At 36.4% G+C, this 15,508-nt stretch overlaps 1 protein-coding gene across 1 annotated transcript; it reads right to left on the bottom strand.

The window, feature by feature from the left end:
* Window positions 1–2,761: 2,761 nt before the first annotated feature.
* LOC126967768 (protein adenylyltransferase SelO-like) lies at window positions 2,762–13,707 on the bottom strand. The gene is made up of 12 exons (XM_050812448.1): window positions 13,454–13,707; window positions 12,726–12,889; window positions 12,228–12,308; window positions 11,351–11,514; window positions 10,540–10,712; window positions 9,668–9,767; window positions 8,641–8,801; window positions 6,877–6,998; window positions 6,148–6,277; window positions 5,048–5,174; window positions 3,970–4,103; window positions 2,762–2,981 (listed from the first exon to the last, which is right to left on the bottom strand). The coding sequence occupies exons 1-12, from the start codon at window positions 13,595–13,597 to the stop codon at window positions 2,859–2,861; spliced, it is 1,623 nt and encodes a 540-aa protein (XP_050668405.1). The 5' UTR covers window positions 13,598–13,707; the 3' UTR covers window positions 2,762–2,858.
* Between the last annotated feature and the right edge of the window lie 1,801 nt (window positions 13,708–15,508).

Here is a 15,508-nt window from a genome sequence, read left to right as displayed (position 1 = left end):
TCAATTTCAGAGTTCGACACAAATCATTTATCGCCTCATAATAAAATGCATGTCGAAGGTCTAAAATATTAGTTAAACGTATTTTAAGCCTATCGCATGTTCAATAAAATTATTTATTCATTATCGTCTGTTAAACCTACTATAATGCCTCTATCGTATGCAATGTTGCTGTAGGGACAACGCCGCGCCATTGAGATTTGTATGTCAGTCGGATTCGGGTATTCGTAGACATATAAGTATATAATTAATTGTTTTAAAAAAGATTATAAAAACTATTCCTCTATTATAATATTAAACTACTCCAAAATGATGCAACGCAAGTACGAGTCTATCGCTATCCTTTTTATTTTTAAGAACATAAAGTACGCGAACTCTCTTTCTTTAAATGAACGGACTAGAAACAGCTGCTATACTGTATCTTCTTCTATCGCATGGTATTGTTGGTTGGGTACTGTCAATCGCACATATTCACTCTCGATAATTTTCTATTGCAAATAACATTTATTTATTTTAGAGTGTGTTAGTTTAGTACGTTAATATAAAACAAAAATATAAAAAGCTTATTCGAAGCTGCCAACCATTAGCTGCAATATAGTTCTATAAACGTTGAAGCCAGTTAATAGTTATCAATAGAAGTACGCACTCTTTTCATGGAAAAATTCTTCACTGCCAATCCTACGGATTTCTTTAGGGACTCCAAATTATCACGGCGTACGTTTAGAGCAAGCCGTACTCTCTAAAACTGACTATAAATCATGGTAATGGTGTTGTTAAGGGGCTTCACTACCTTCTCAAGAATGGTATCTTGATACCCTTGTGCCCATGTTAAAGGCATAAAGGAATTTATTTTCTTAAAATTGTTTCCTTTAGAATTATTTTTGATGTCATTTCTAATAAATACTAGATACTACTACCGCTTCGGAAACAAATGGCACTCTGAGAGAGAAGAAGCGGCGCAAGAAACTCTCCCAGCATTCTTTTTTTGCGCTCTTTTCAATAAAAATATACAATATTGTACAGTCATTTCTATAGCTATAAAATAATCACAATCTAGTCCCAGGCTGTCCGATCATTTAGATATTGATACCTTTCCACAAAACTATGGCACAGTCACTCCTTCATAGCTAATACTCCACCAAACCATCACTGAAGTCGAATAGTGCTCACGTTGCACTCTGTTGACTAATCGGAAAGCTCAGGAATCCTCAGAGCTTTGAGCATAAATACGGTCATTTTGTGTGTTAAAATGTTGCCCAATTGTAAAAATTATCTCATCCGTAAACAACATTTTTCTGTGACCTCAAATTGCGTACCGCTTCAGTAATTTTTCAATTATATTTATTTTTATTTTATTTTGGCATCATACAGTCATCAAATTACAATTTTAATGTTATATTATTACTAAAGAGAAGACTTATAGTACCGAAAATTACAATGTTAAATTATATAGCAGTCCTAAACATTAATATAAAGTGTTAACATTTACAACAAACGTGTACAAAACAATAACTTAGTTGTTTCGATTTAACCACCCTATTCTTTTTCAAATTATCAGTTAAGTAATGACCAGTACGTCTCTTATAGGCTGCAAGTCCTAAGTCATCTTTAAAAATACGCGACATGGTTCTAGGTGCTATCTTCATCTCCCGAGATAAAATCTTTTGCTTTCGGACAGGATTTCTTCGAATTCTTTCCCTTACTGCTTTGACCACCTTTTTCGTACGAACAGTTCGTGGACGGCCAGATCTTTTTCTGTCACAAACATAGGTACCTATTAATAGCCCGGTACACAAACAAACCAAGCGTATGGATAGTTTTAAAAATTGCATTTGGCTCCATACCTGCTTTGTGTAATGCAATTACAGCAAGCAACAGAACCGACTGTTTATCACCCCACTCCATTATATCACATAATATTGTCCAATGTATTGGTGAATGTAGTGCTTCAATTCTCTTTGATACACACCGGGAAAGTGTTCGTGATGAAATTTAATCTTTATTTTCATTTAACTTTAATTCATTAACTAGTATCGATTTATCTGTTTATGCCTGGCTACCTGAGAGTTGTGATGGGCAAAAATGGAGAACCTAACGTCTACATATTCTATGGGCTTCATACTTTCGATTGGTATTGAATTTGTCTATAAACCAAACCGGTGAGTTTATTTTTTATTAAATTATTAATTATTCATACCCTGGACCGAAATTTTTTAGACAACCCATATGCATTATATTATTTAACATTACATTGAACATAAAATATGTTGCATCCATTAACCAGCTCGATGGAGGTGGTTGTATATCAGGATCCTATAGTTATTGACAATACGAATTATTATTTTAATCAATTCGAAAATATTTGAAAACATGCTGACAGATTCTCGGATTTTGTTAGTTACGTATGCGGTTCCTCATTTATTAAAATCTTGTTTTTTAACTGAATGTTTGTTTGTTTATTATTAGGTAGTATTTGTTGGTCAACTAGGAGTTCCATCATGTTACGAAAATAAGTTGTTACAAGCTTTCCAGTTGTAACATTGCTTACACTTATAACTTATATACATCGGTATCATGATATTGTCTTATAAATAAATCTTACCTCATGACAGTTGAAGATAAACCCACTGAGTTTCGTACAAATCGGCCGAATAATTTTACTTACTTTTTATTAAAGTCAAACAAAATTTACAATAATTTTGCTAGGGCAGAGCAATTTAGTGCTTTAGAGGACTATAAATTTTTAAGAAATAATAACATGCTGTTAATTTTTACGTAACTTTTTATTGTATTGCGTCGTATTGCAGATGATCCACAGTAGAGAACGCAGTAGCCCAGACTTTCGTACTCAATTTTAGAAGTTAGCTGGAACAGCTTATTTTCAAAGCGTATGCCCACTGCGGCGGTTGCGCTGAAAATCCACGTCGTTCAGCCTCCGGTTGCACTTCGTACGGATTTTTCATGACTTGCATTATAAAATGTACCTGGCATTTAATATTATTTAAATTACTTTAGTTCTTTAATCCATATAATAATACTTATTAGTAAATATTATGTTATATCTGTCATTGTGTGTTTAGTTAAATCAGAAGTTCCTCGCGAATAAGTCGTAATCCCAATGAGGCTTTTTGATCAAAAGCAAAAGTATTTTTTTAAATCGTTTAGTACCTACTGAATGGTTGAAACAACAAATTGTTTAAATTGTCATACTAATGGACAGACTAAGACACGTTGCGTTTTATCTTTTATAAAGCTGCTGATTTAAGGTCGGAATGCATTAGAGCGGTGCTGCGCCGCGCGTCGCACCACGTCCCTCGACAGTACCTATCGCATTACAAGTGAAGTTATCGGTAGTTCATGTTTATTTGTTATGGAAAAACAAAACAAACGAGCGTACGGGTCAACTGGTGTTAAGTGATCACCACCGCCCACATTATTAATTAACAAACGTTGTTTCTATCCTGGTCCTGGCGTTGCACATCAAAATATTTTCTCGGAGGCAACTCTGCTGCGACGTGCATCAAAACACAGTGAGCGCTGCTCTAGTGCGAATGCACCATATGCAATGATTGAAATAATATTTCGACGCACTATGCAGTGCTGCGCAGCGCCGCTGTAGTGCGGTCCGGCCTTTAGATTTAAGTCCACGGTGAGGAAGAGGCAGGCACGGCTAGTTATTTCCATATAATATAATATTGTGAATTTATCAAAACATTGATTACATGACAAAAATATTTTTAGTTTAGGTTTTTGTTCTCATGAAAAAAAGCAGGCTATGAGAGATTAGTGTTATGGACAGAACAGAATCTTGGTTACGAAAAGTTCAAACTTTAATCTTTTTATTAGTAATGGCGAGCAGAGAAAGTGTCATCCAATGGTCATGCCCACGCCAGAGTAGAACATATAAAAAAAATGGCCTTACTACACTAGAATAGGTTCCTTATAATTATTAAGAGAACGCTCATTAGGCACCTTTTCAAAGTCATCTCTTTCTGCGTCAAGTATAGCTTCATGCAGAAGCCAATTTCTAGGTATATACACAGGATTCACACTTAACATACGTCTCCGACGCTCGTCTTCAAATAACCCCTGAGAGACGGCATCAACTGAAATAATGTGTTACAATAATCATTTATTTGTTACATTTAATATTAATATAATTGGAAATTTTTGAGAAATATAATATATATATTTGTAATGTCTTAGCAACTCATAGTGTCATCAAGAATATCAAAATTAATTACTTAAAATATAAACTTGAACGAAAAATCTGTTGATCCGACTTCAACGAACATCATTTACGATGCTTATCTAAAGCTTGCCCAAAAATCTCATCAAAACAGCCCAGCCGTTTTGGAATCCATGGAGAATGGAATCCGTTTGTTATACATGAGTGTAGATATAACGATGCTCATATTTTTTTTCTTATAAATAAAATATCATTTAAATACTAACTCTATATTATACCAAAGAGTACTGTATGACACTTTACAACAATCAATGTCAAATTGGACTTATCCCTATAGACCCTATCTTTTATTTGTAGAATAGTACAATAATTATTATAAATTATATGAACCTATTGAAGTTTTCAAATTAATGTACCTACACTGAATATAAGTATATTTTTTTCATCATTTCAGCAGTCGTGGAAGACGGCCTCCCCCAAAGATCTCCGCGACGATGGTTGCTGCGGTGCCCTCATCCAACCTAGATCTTGACCACCATCATCGCTCCATCTTGTGGGTGGCCTACCAACACTGCGTCATCTGGTACTTCGCCATTCGAGGACTTTACTGCCCCAAAGCCCATCTGCCTGTCGAGCTATGTGTCCTGCCCACTGCCACTTCAGTTTCTATGAGGCTATGTTGGAGACTTTCATTCTCCTATGGATCTCCTAATTTCTGATTCGATCTCGCAGGGAAACTTCGAGCATAGCCAATGGAGTGCCATTACGCTCTGAGCGACCATGAGCTTTCTTATAAGGCACATAATTAGCGACCACGTTACATTTTTTTTTGCTTTTGATTATTTAAACTTCTGTACTAACCAGGTTCCTTGTTTAGCCTTTCTCGGTACTGATCCAGCCAGCATCCCCAAGACGCGTGCGTAGACAACCGTTTCAGTGACCATTTCTTTTCCATCTTTAGTTGATCAACCATCTCATTTGGTTCCAGCTGATTCAGATATAAAAATATTATTATTTTATCGAATGATATTGGAATTTCAATCCGAAAATTTTTATCGTCCAAAGTAATCATCTGCCTAAAAACAAAATAAATGAGCGGCTTCTACTCTAATTTTCACAGTAGTTAAGTAAAAAGATACATTAGTTTTTGCCTACAATTCGGAATTTTAGTGCAAACAATATTGAGTCAATTTAGTACAATGTGTTAATGTACTGCCAAACCAGCTTAAGGACTACAAGAATTCCTCAACTGATAAGATGGAAACTCGTGGATTACGAATAAGCCGAGGAAATTGGGTGCGATATTGTCAAAGACTACAAGCCCCACTTAAATAATCCTGTTTCAAATACCACCGCTCATCATCATTGCAAATTTAGATAATGACGTCAGCTGGATATCTACGTCAGGGTACCAACCTTGTGACCCTAGATTGCTAGTAAAAGGAAAAGACTAAAAGAAGTAGTTAGATCAACCATTACCTATACGGATCAGAGTGCTGGACCGTGAGAAAGACACATGAACAACAACTACATGCAACGAAGTGTAAATGAATACATCAAAGGCTTGTTCAAGGTCTCATCAGCTTTGGGAGTCTAGGCTGATATGATATAGATGTATTATAATAAGGCTGGACGAAAACTATGGTACAAAGAAGGAGGTGAAACTTTTTAATAAACTGAGGATGGGGCAAATTTGACCAACCACTAACAACCATGGATCGCGTATTTTGGCGCCGAGACGTGGAGGCCAGACCGCAGATAAACTTCCCAGTTGCCCATGGAATAAGATCGTGCGTGTGTCAATATAGATAGCAATTTAATAACCGCAATGTTTTAGAGTCTTGTTTCTATTGACTCGGCTAATAATTATTCATCCCAATCCCAATACTAACTTATTCGCCGACTTACATGTAAATCAGAAATACCTACTACACTTAAAAAGGTAAAGTCATGAAATTTACTTCAGCAAGCTGCCTGAATGTTGCCGTGAAGTCAGCCCCAGTCTGCTGCATCATATCCAAGAGCTTTTCCACTAACTGCTCGTCACCCCATAGTTCTTCCCGTAAGCCGATTTTCATAAGAAATGTCTTTCTGTAAATAAATATAAAATATGTCATTAATAGAATCTTCATGCAACCAGTCTAAACTATAACCAAAATGCTACACTGCTCGGGAATCCAAAAATCTTCTATATATATATAAAAGAGAATGTAAGTTTGTATGTTCCCTAATAACTCCTAAACTATTCGATCGATCTCAATGAAATCTTTTGTAATAGATTCGTTGAAGCTGAAGGAAGGTTTACATATATAATTTATATGGCAAAACAACGCTTGCCAGGTCAGCTGGTATCGTAATACTGTTAAAGCTTAGTTTTCTGTTTAGACTGCGTGAAATGGAATAGGAAAAACAAGACCCATGTCTTGCAAGTACCACGTAGCTATCGCTAGTGTATCACAATTATGTTGAGTTCCGCATCATTGCCTCAGTCGTGATTAGCTATTCCCAATAGCAGATCCAGAGATTAGTGTGTTCAAAAAAACAGAAAAACATTCAGCTTATTATATATACAGGGACTGTCCAAAAGAAGCGACCCGTCCACCGTCTCTCGCAGATTATAGGAGTGTCGACTGTCGGCTGTCGCAAACGATTTTAGCTAGGGTATACATTTTGTGCAACTAAAAGCTTACAGTATTTTGTTCTTGCAATACGTGTCCAATGTTTTCAAAATATGCGACATGTGAACTTGCTGCGATGGAGACACGAGCGGCTTGAGGGAGTTTGCGAGCTGACCGATGTTCCAAACGATCACCTGGAATTTAGTTGTTAAAGAGCCCGTACTACTTCAGCTCAAAATCAGATTTACCTCCGCGCACTTCATACTCGCACTTATAATATTTCCGCGCAATAAAGGCGCGGCTTAAGGTAATGCGAGGTCATATGAAAGAAGTAATTTTGTTACAATATTGTATTATGATCACGGACTATTAAAAAAATAAGGACTCCGTGTCACCTTACATAACAGGGTAGCACCAAAACAAGCCGATTAACGTGTAAATACATAGCCCCACGCACACACTTACACTACTACAGGCCCATAGGCGACCATTATGATATTATTGTCATCGTCTGTAACAGAACAGTTTGCGTCTCAATAAAATAATTTGCTGTCGTTCGTTGTGAAAAAGTGTAAAAACGATACTTATAAGTATTTGTAAGGGAGAAAAAATTGTGTAACTAGTATACCCCGTAACAGCACACACACTAGCATAACGGTGCTTCACTTGCTAATATCACGGCGCGGAATCCTTCTTTTTTTACTCGTCCGTGATTATGATAAATTAAGTTGTAACCATAAAACTTGTTTCGATTTATTTTAGATCCATACTTTATTGAGAGCGTTTATAATTATTATCTAGTAAGTATTATGGTATTTTAAAACCTAAAGTGAGTTTATTTGTTACTATTTCACGGATATACCTACACGAAAATAGAACGTTAATATCAACTCAATAAGGTAGTTACGTCAATAAATCTGCGTATCTATAATTTTAAGCTAGCTGTTACCCTCGCTGCTGATTGCATCCGCATTTACAGTGCAACCATATTAGTTGGTGTTCCAAAGCTGTTACATGCATAATATATATATATAAAACAATCATAATATGTAATCTTACAGCAGTTTGCTTTGCAGTTGTAGCTGTACCTACAACCAATAATATCAATTAATACAAATGTCTAATACCTAACTTGTAACGTAGGATTATAGATCGTAGAAATAGTAATCGTGCATAATAACAGTAATAAGCGTATGCCGAAAGATTCGTTCTGACAAGAACATTTTATTTTATATAACGTAATATTAGCTCTGATTTCATAATGCTGTACATCAACTCATAGAATCACACAGATCACCAGTAGTCATCTCAGTGAAGTTTCAAGCATCGTACTTTCTCTCGACGATCGCAGACATACTCACGTGATCAGTCATATGCTCCGCGTTATACAACCGCACAGCAAGGCCGAGCGTCCTCGAATGACGCGTCGGGACTCGGGCGTCGATCGCTATTCATGCAATTTTAATCAATGAGCAATAACGTAGGTGCGGAATGCTCATTGACATCGTATGATCGAGGTTCGACGCGAGTTTACACAAACTGCGATAGCATTAGTTTTAGGGCGAGATAGAACACATAATATTATTCTCAATTCTTATTGAATGAAACGTTTTACTATTGGTTAAAATGTAAGCTTTAGTATTGGTGTATATTTTCTGAACTTGTTAATATTTTTAAATAACGATTGTAATTGGGTAACAAGTTTTAAGGATTTTGTATATATATTGTGTAACTTTTTAATAAATCATATATCTTCCACATATTCCTCACAGTCAAACAGTTGTTTTACAAATTCAACTCCTTTATAATAGTAGTATAGATTGTCATTGGACTCACATCAGGCTGTTTGTCTAAAGCGTATCTTCCTTCACCGTCAGACGAGTTGGCTATAAACCCACCGTCGTAGGAGTCAACAAAACCAAAAGGTCCGAAGTCAATAGTCAGACCCAGGAGGCTCATATTGTCCGTATTTAATAGACCATGTGTAAAACCTAATCCTGAAAATATGTATTATATATTATGCTATCATAATTTTAGCTATGCATACCTTTTTTGTGGAAAAGGAGAGTATACGAGCGTACGGGTCACTTGGTGTTAAGTGATCACCGCCGCCCACATTCTCTTGCAACACCAGAGGAATTCCCGTATCGTCCCAGGAATACCACTTGAGGAACCTCATTCCACAGCTTTATTGTACGTGGAAGATAGTTCCTTCAAAACCACACTGTGGAGAAACATCACATGTCCAGATATTGGGGTGATATCCTAATTTGTGGCGTATCTAGCGAAGGTGGAATTCGGCGGCAGGAATCAGGTGAAACAGCTATTCGGAACACCCCCCGGGATAAATGCGGTAGAAGACATGATATAAAGCGACGTCTCTACGCAACGTCAAGTGATCGAGCCGTTAGGCACTGGGTCCCCGAGAATTCCTGACTACAATGACTGAATTTAAGACCTTGCAGCCCGATAATAACAATATCGTGAGCTAGTGGCTTAATATTCGAAAATCTATAGATCAAATGCGAAAAGTGGCGTATACAGTAACAATAATTCCCGTTCTTTTTCTATATTGCTGTATCTCCGTGAGGATATTTTTAGTCGATTTTTTAACGGAACAACACCTGTAACGGAATTTTTTCTTTTTCCCTGTTTTCAGGGAGGAAAGTGGCACTTTGGCAATCTAAATTTGTTAACGTATTGCTTTTTTACGCATTAGCACGTGGATTACCGCGAAGGTGCTGTAAAAAAAAATTCTATCATCTATAAGAATCCATATCAAATGAATTGCTTAAATCAAATTTATTCAGATTAGATTTTTATAGAGTTTAAAAGTGGACTGTACGTTTTCTTACTGTCTTACCTTGCCATTGAGCAACAAGATCCAGAGACTTGTGGGCAACGTCGGAGAAGAATCTGATAAATCTATTCTCGTCCTGAAGTGGAATATCCGGATAATATTCCTGTGAAATTTATATGAACTTACTTATACTAAAAATATTATGGGTAATGATCGGTAAATCGATATAGTTATATTTTCTACGACATTGCCGGTGGTGGATTAAATTAATTCTTGGGAAAAGCAAAATGACCTGAAATAGGTTTTTTATGAGAAAAAAGAGCGAAATGAGCAAGACATTCATCTGATGGTAGTAGTCTCCACATAACATAGCAGTGCTGCTCATAAATCTTGATTGAATACAAAATTCTATGCGGATTTGAAATTGATCGTCTAATTAGCCGAGTATTGTTAATTTTCGCCAAGCTACGATGCTCTTCAAACCGAAACATGCACATACTAAACAGTTTGCTAAACTTCTCTTCTGGGATTAATTACACAAATAAAATTTGAAAACAAAATTGCGTTACTCGAACCCATGACTTCTTGCGTTCCATGCGAGCGCACTTCCAAACGCGTCAACCGTTCGAGTGACGTACCGTTGATAAAATCTTGTATGCTTTGTATGCGTTATCTTCAACTCTCAGGTTGTGGCTTCATCTACACGATCTACTTTCCAGAAGTGAGGGTTATCACTTTAAAAACATTACAAATTGTTTAGATTTTCAAGAGCGACATCTCAAGTCAATTTCCTAATGTGTAAATATTGGGGTTGACCAGGTTATCAACTGTAAAGTAGATCGTGTAGATAAAGCCACCATTTATACTTTTACAGTTTGCATCCGAACCATACTATATATATTATAATAAAAAAGCAATATTATAGTCTTCTTGACCTTGATAATAAAATCGACTAATTGTTTCAGAACTGGTAACTCGTCGCTCTTCGACAGTACTTCAAGTGAACCGTATCGGAACCACGACGGCGACAGTCTCAGCAATATGGATGCCTTCTCTCGACGTGGATGGCCATTGTAGTGGATATCCCGATTTATTAGATCATCGCTTGCTAGAATATTAAAAAAAAGTTTTTGAAAAAAATTACGACATTAAATAGAAATCTAAATAATAAGGTATCTAATAGAAATGTTATAAGTGGTAATTCCTTCCAATAAGATCTCTACTGCAGAGAACTCATGCAATTAAAGCAAGAAATTTAGAGAAAGCAGCCGGAATTGGTCAACAAAAGGGTGTGATCTTTCATCACGGTAACGCTAGACCACAAAAATCCTTAGCCACTCGTCAAAAAAATGTCTAAGTTAATAAAATTGTTAATGCATCCGCCACATAACCTTGATCTTGCACCTTCAGATTTCCACCTCCACATCAGGAGAGGACTGCCAAAATTACTTGTAAATTTTTTACAGAAGTCCCAAAATTTATTTATATATTTTATCATAATAAATACTTTTATCGCTTCTGGTATTCAACGTAGATAAACTTTGTTTTTCACACTACATAATTTAGACAAATATTTCAATAGTTATGGCGATGACCAACCGAGTGCGTGATACTATGGTGCGGTCTGGCGGCGGGCGAGCTACTCAATAGATTTACTTTAAATTTTACAATTTTAATAAGCGATCACGATAACGATGACATGGCCAGCAACTAGTTACAATTTACATGTATAGATACTACACTAACCTACTAAGGCTGCAGCTCTGGTGGTGGGTATACCAAGATGATAGCATGATTCTGAAGCTATCATCTCCCGGATACAAGCTCTCAGGGTTGCCCTTCCGTCGTATACGCGAGAGTAAGGTGTAAGACCAGATCCCTTCAACTGGATTTGCCATCGCTGTCCCAACCTGGACCAACACAGATTAATTATTATAATAAGTTTCATTCATCTTCGACGTCTGGGAATTCAAGATGCATTAAGCATTATTTTGTTATTTAACGATAGAAATAGCGTGCATCATAAAATTTTGCTCGCATTTGTAGTAAAAAAAAGACTTATCGGTTTAACCGTTTTGTATTAAATATTAAATGGCCTCTCCATTTAGTTTAGTTATTTTTCAGGTAGTCCATGTAATGGCAAACGGTTTTTGCATAAACATTAACTCTAGCTGTTTATATAATATTATGTCTTTATAAAGATCTTATGTACGTAATATTAGTAAGTATTAAAAAATAATAATGGTATCCTTTTCATGTCGTTTCTCCTCTCTCGGAACGAAATATGTTGCCATAGTAGAAGTAGTTATTTAATTAACAACAAATGGAATTTTCAAGGAATAAATTTAAAAATAGTAGGTAACTAAATAACTAATACTAAAATATTGCGTGGTTAATTATTTATATAATACGTTGAGGCTATAAGGCCTAATGTTAGATAAGTTAATTTAATTAAAATATAGTCTAGGCATTTATTACTCTGCGTTTCATCTTAATGAGAAGGTAATAAAGATGATATGAGTTATACTATTACTTGCGGGACAATGACATGAATATGACCATATGGTATAGTTTCCTGTGCATTCCTGTGGTCAGCAATTTAAAAAAAATAAATATTTATTACCTGTTGACATATTCGCCCAGTATGTGAGCTCTGCCATCACCTAGTTGGCCAACCCAGACTCCGTACTGGTGTCCACCATATCTACATAATATTATTGACTGTTAAATGGCCTTTTAATCGTGTATATATTATAAGAATTCTATTCCCCCAGTAGGGCGTTAATCAGTGGATTAACTGTATTTTATTTTACGTCGAGCCTTTAAAATGTACAATTTTAGCTGTAACGAAATTGTACAAAATTTTTGAAGAAAAAACAAGCCCGCTGAGTTTGTTGCGTCTGTTCTTCTCATGTCTGAGGCATACTTTTTGTTATGAGTAGTCGTTTTTGACGTTCAATAAGTGATTAATCCTATTTTGAATCAAAATATTTGAATTTGGACATTGTACGTACGTACATAATATTATTTTCATTAAATTCAATTCATTTGTGTTTAAAGTAGGTTACACTAAAAACTTCAAATCATAATGAGTTACAGTGTCATTAAAAACATCAATTACCTATGAGCGACAGGTAAGGCACCGTATGGTAACTTCTTTCCAGCTATAAATTCGACAAATTCCAGTCGATTACAGATTTCTGTGTCCAAATCCAGTATGTTGACTAGTGCGTCTTCGGAATAACATACTAAACGTAAGTTATGCTCCAACGGCTGTGGGGTTACCTATAAAATTAATTTGCATGAATTCCTAAGGTTGGTAAGAATATTTTTCCTTGAATGGCTTCTATGAAATGTGTGTACTCCGTAAAAAAAGCAGAAAAAACTCTCCACTATATATCTATAATGCAGCATGATAGACAGGGTGGTACTGGTGGCGTTCGATCATTCACCAAGATGTGAAACCACCCGATTGCTTATCCTCGCTTCATTATCCTCATCATCAGCCCGAAGACGTCCACTGGTGGACAAACACCTCCCACAAAGATCTCGATGACGATTGGTCCTGCGCTGCCCTCATCCAACGTATTCCGGCGGTCGGCATCGGTGAAGTGGTCGCCATTCGAGGATTTTACTGCCCCACCGGCTATCTGTCCGAGCCTTGTGCCCTACCCACTGCCGTCTCAGTTTCGCAATAATTTCATATCCTCGCTTACTATAACTGAAATACAAGCTATGAAAAAAGTACATTCGGAAATAACGGATATACGTATTTAAAACATAAAATTAGTATTATTGGCATGACGCAATAAAACCGTTATTTTATATTTTTAAATTTGTCATTTCTACCTCCGAATAGACAATATCAGTAATGTTAGGTCGTATAACTTGATCACAGTTCTCATCAATTGGCAACAAAATATATTTAGGATATTGGCTAAATCTCCATTCAGTAAAATTTTTCATTAATCTTGTTTCGCCTTCCATCTTCATTATATCAAATAATACAGAATTTGTGATTAATTATTACAACACAAAAATGTAGGAATGTCTCAATAATTTTGAAAATGGGTTCAAAGATAATTTAAGCACTACGTTCAATGTGTTATGAAGATTGTGAAGTGTGAATGTTCCTCTAGTGACAAATTATTAATGTACCTGTCATAATCAATTTTATGTGTCAATAATATTTTTTATCAAATGCTAAATAAATAAAATATAAATCATAAATAAACAGAAGACTAGGCAAAAGAGGTAAGCTATAGGTTTATTTTAATAGTTTCAATAATTTTTCTATATGTACACTCTGTACTTCTCAAATTTGAGTATTTGCTTTTAATTTAGCAGGTAGCATTGACGTAGGTACTATAAACAACAAGCCTCCCAATTGCCTATGAAAAGGACGTCAAAATGTCCGAGCGGCGTTTTATATACGTACACATTAATTTATAAAGATACATACATACATAAAATCACGCCTCTTTCCCGTAGGGGTAGGCAGAGACCACTTCTTTCCACTTGCTACGATCCTTACATACTTCTTTCGCTTCGTCCACTTTCATTATTCCTTTCATACATGCTCACCGGTTTAGGGTACTCTTGACCTGGCCTTTTTTCAAGACGTCCCTGATTTGATCTTGAAACGTCCGCCTAGGTCTACCCCTTCCAACACTTTCATTCACACTGGCCTTATACACTTTCTTCGTCAATCATTCTTCATTCATTCTCTCGACATGTCCAAACTATCTCAGCATACTTTTCTCAATTTTTGTCACAACATCTTCTTTCAGACCACAACGTTTCCTTATCTCACTATTTCTTATCCTGTCACTCAGTTTAACTCCTATCATACTTCTCAACGCTCTCATCTCAACTGCATTTATTCTGCTTTCATGTTTCCTCTGCCATACCCAACTTTCACTTCCGTACATGAGTGTTGGTCAAGTCGGTCAGGTCGAGTGTTGGTCGAGTCAACACCCCCTCATGCACAGCCAAGCGAGCCTTATTAGACACCTTCTGACTGTTCATAAAGGAGTTCAAAGCTCCATTCACCATGTTTCCTGCATTCACTCTTCTTTCAATATCACTCTCATACTTTCCATCTCTTGTAAATTTAGAACCCAGATACACAAACTCATTCACCTGTTCAATTTTTTCATCTCCAATCACGATATTGCAGTCTGTCACTACCTCATCTCTTTCAAGCACCATCACTTTCGTCTTCTTTACATTCATCTTCATTCCCTTTCTACCAAAAGCTTCATTCATAGCAGTTACCATCTCTTGCAACTCCTCGGCTGAAGATGCAAGTAATACTTGGTCATCAGCATAGAGAAAACATTTGACGAGTAACTCATTCATTCTCAACCCACTGTCATTCTCTTTTAAACCTGTCAAGCAATTGTTCATGAACAGATTAAACAGCCACGGTGACGCTACACATCCCTGTCTAACACCTTTTTCGATATTAAACCATTCAGTGTATGCCTCGTTTATCCTTACACAAGCACTAGAATCTTTATAAAAAGATTGCAATGCTCGTATGAGAACACTGCAAACACCGCTCGCGGACAATGCTGACCACAATTCATTCCTCACCACTCTATCATAGGCCTTTTCTAGATCCACGAACGCGCAATAGACCTTTTTGTTTTTAGCTAAAAACTTTTCGGCTATGCACCGCAAGGAAAAGACCTGATCCGTACATCCCATTCCCTTTCTAAATCCCGCTTGTGCATCCCATACTTTTTCATCTGTTTCATTCACAACTCTTTCAATCAACACTTTTGCATACAATTTACCGACGACGCTGAGAAGGCTTATACCGCGGTAATTTCTGCAGTCTTGTCGTGACCCATTTCCCTTATACAATGGCACGATTACAGCTTTGCACCAGTCTCCTGG

This window comes from Leptidea sinapis, chromosome 13 (genome assembly GCF_905404315.1).
Source record: "Leptidea sinapis chromosome 13, ilLepSina1.1, whole genome shotgun sequence".
Taxonomy (NCBI): domain Eukaryota; kingdom Metazoa; phylum Arthropoda; class Insecta; order Lepidoptera; family Pieridae; genus Leptidea; species Leptidea sinapis.
Note: the sequence above shows the minus strand (reverse complement) of the source record. Positions and strands in the feature narration are given on the sequence as shown.

Bases quoted from the DNA above. Each gene is read 5' to 3' on its own strand.
- LOC126967768 (XM_050812448.1), bottom strand. From the start codon at position 13,597: ATGAAGATGGAAGGCGAAACAAGATTAATGAAAAATTTTACTGAATGG. The intron at 12,890-13,453 runs GTAGAAATGACA...TTAATTTTATAG, and splicing joins CTGATATTGTCTATTCGGAG to GTAACCCCACAGCCGTTGGA. The intron at 12,309-12,725 runs GTAATTGATGTT...AATATTATGTAG, and splicing joins GCCTTACCTGTCGCTCATAG to ATATGGTGGACACCAGTACG.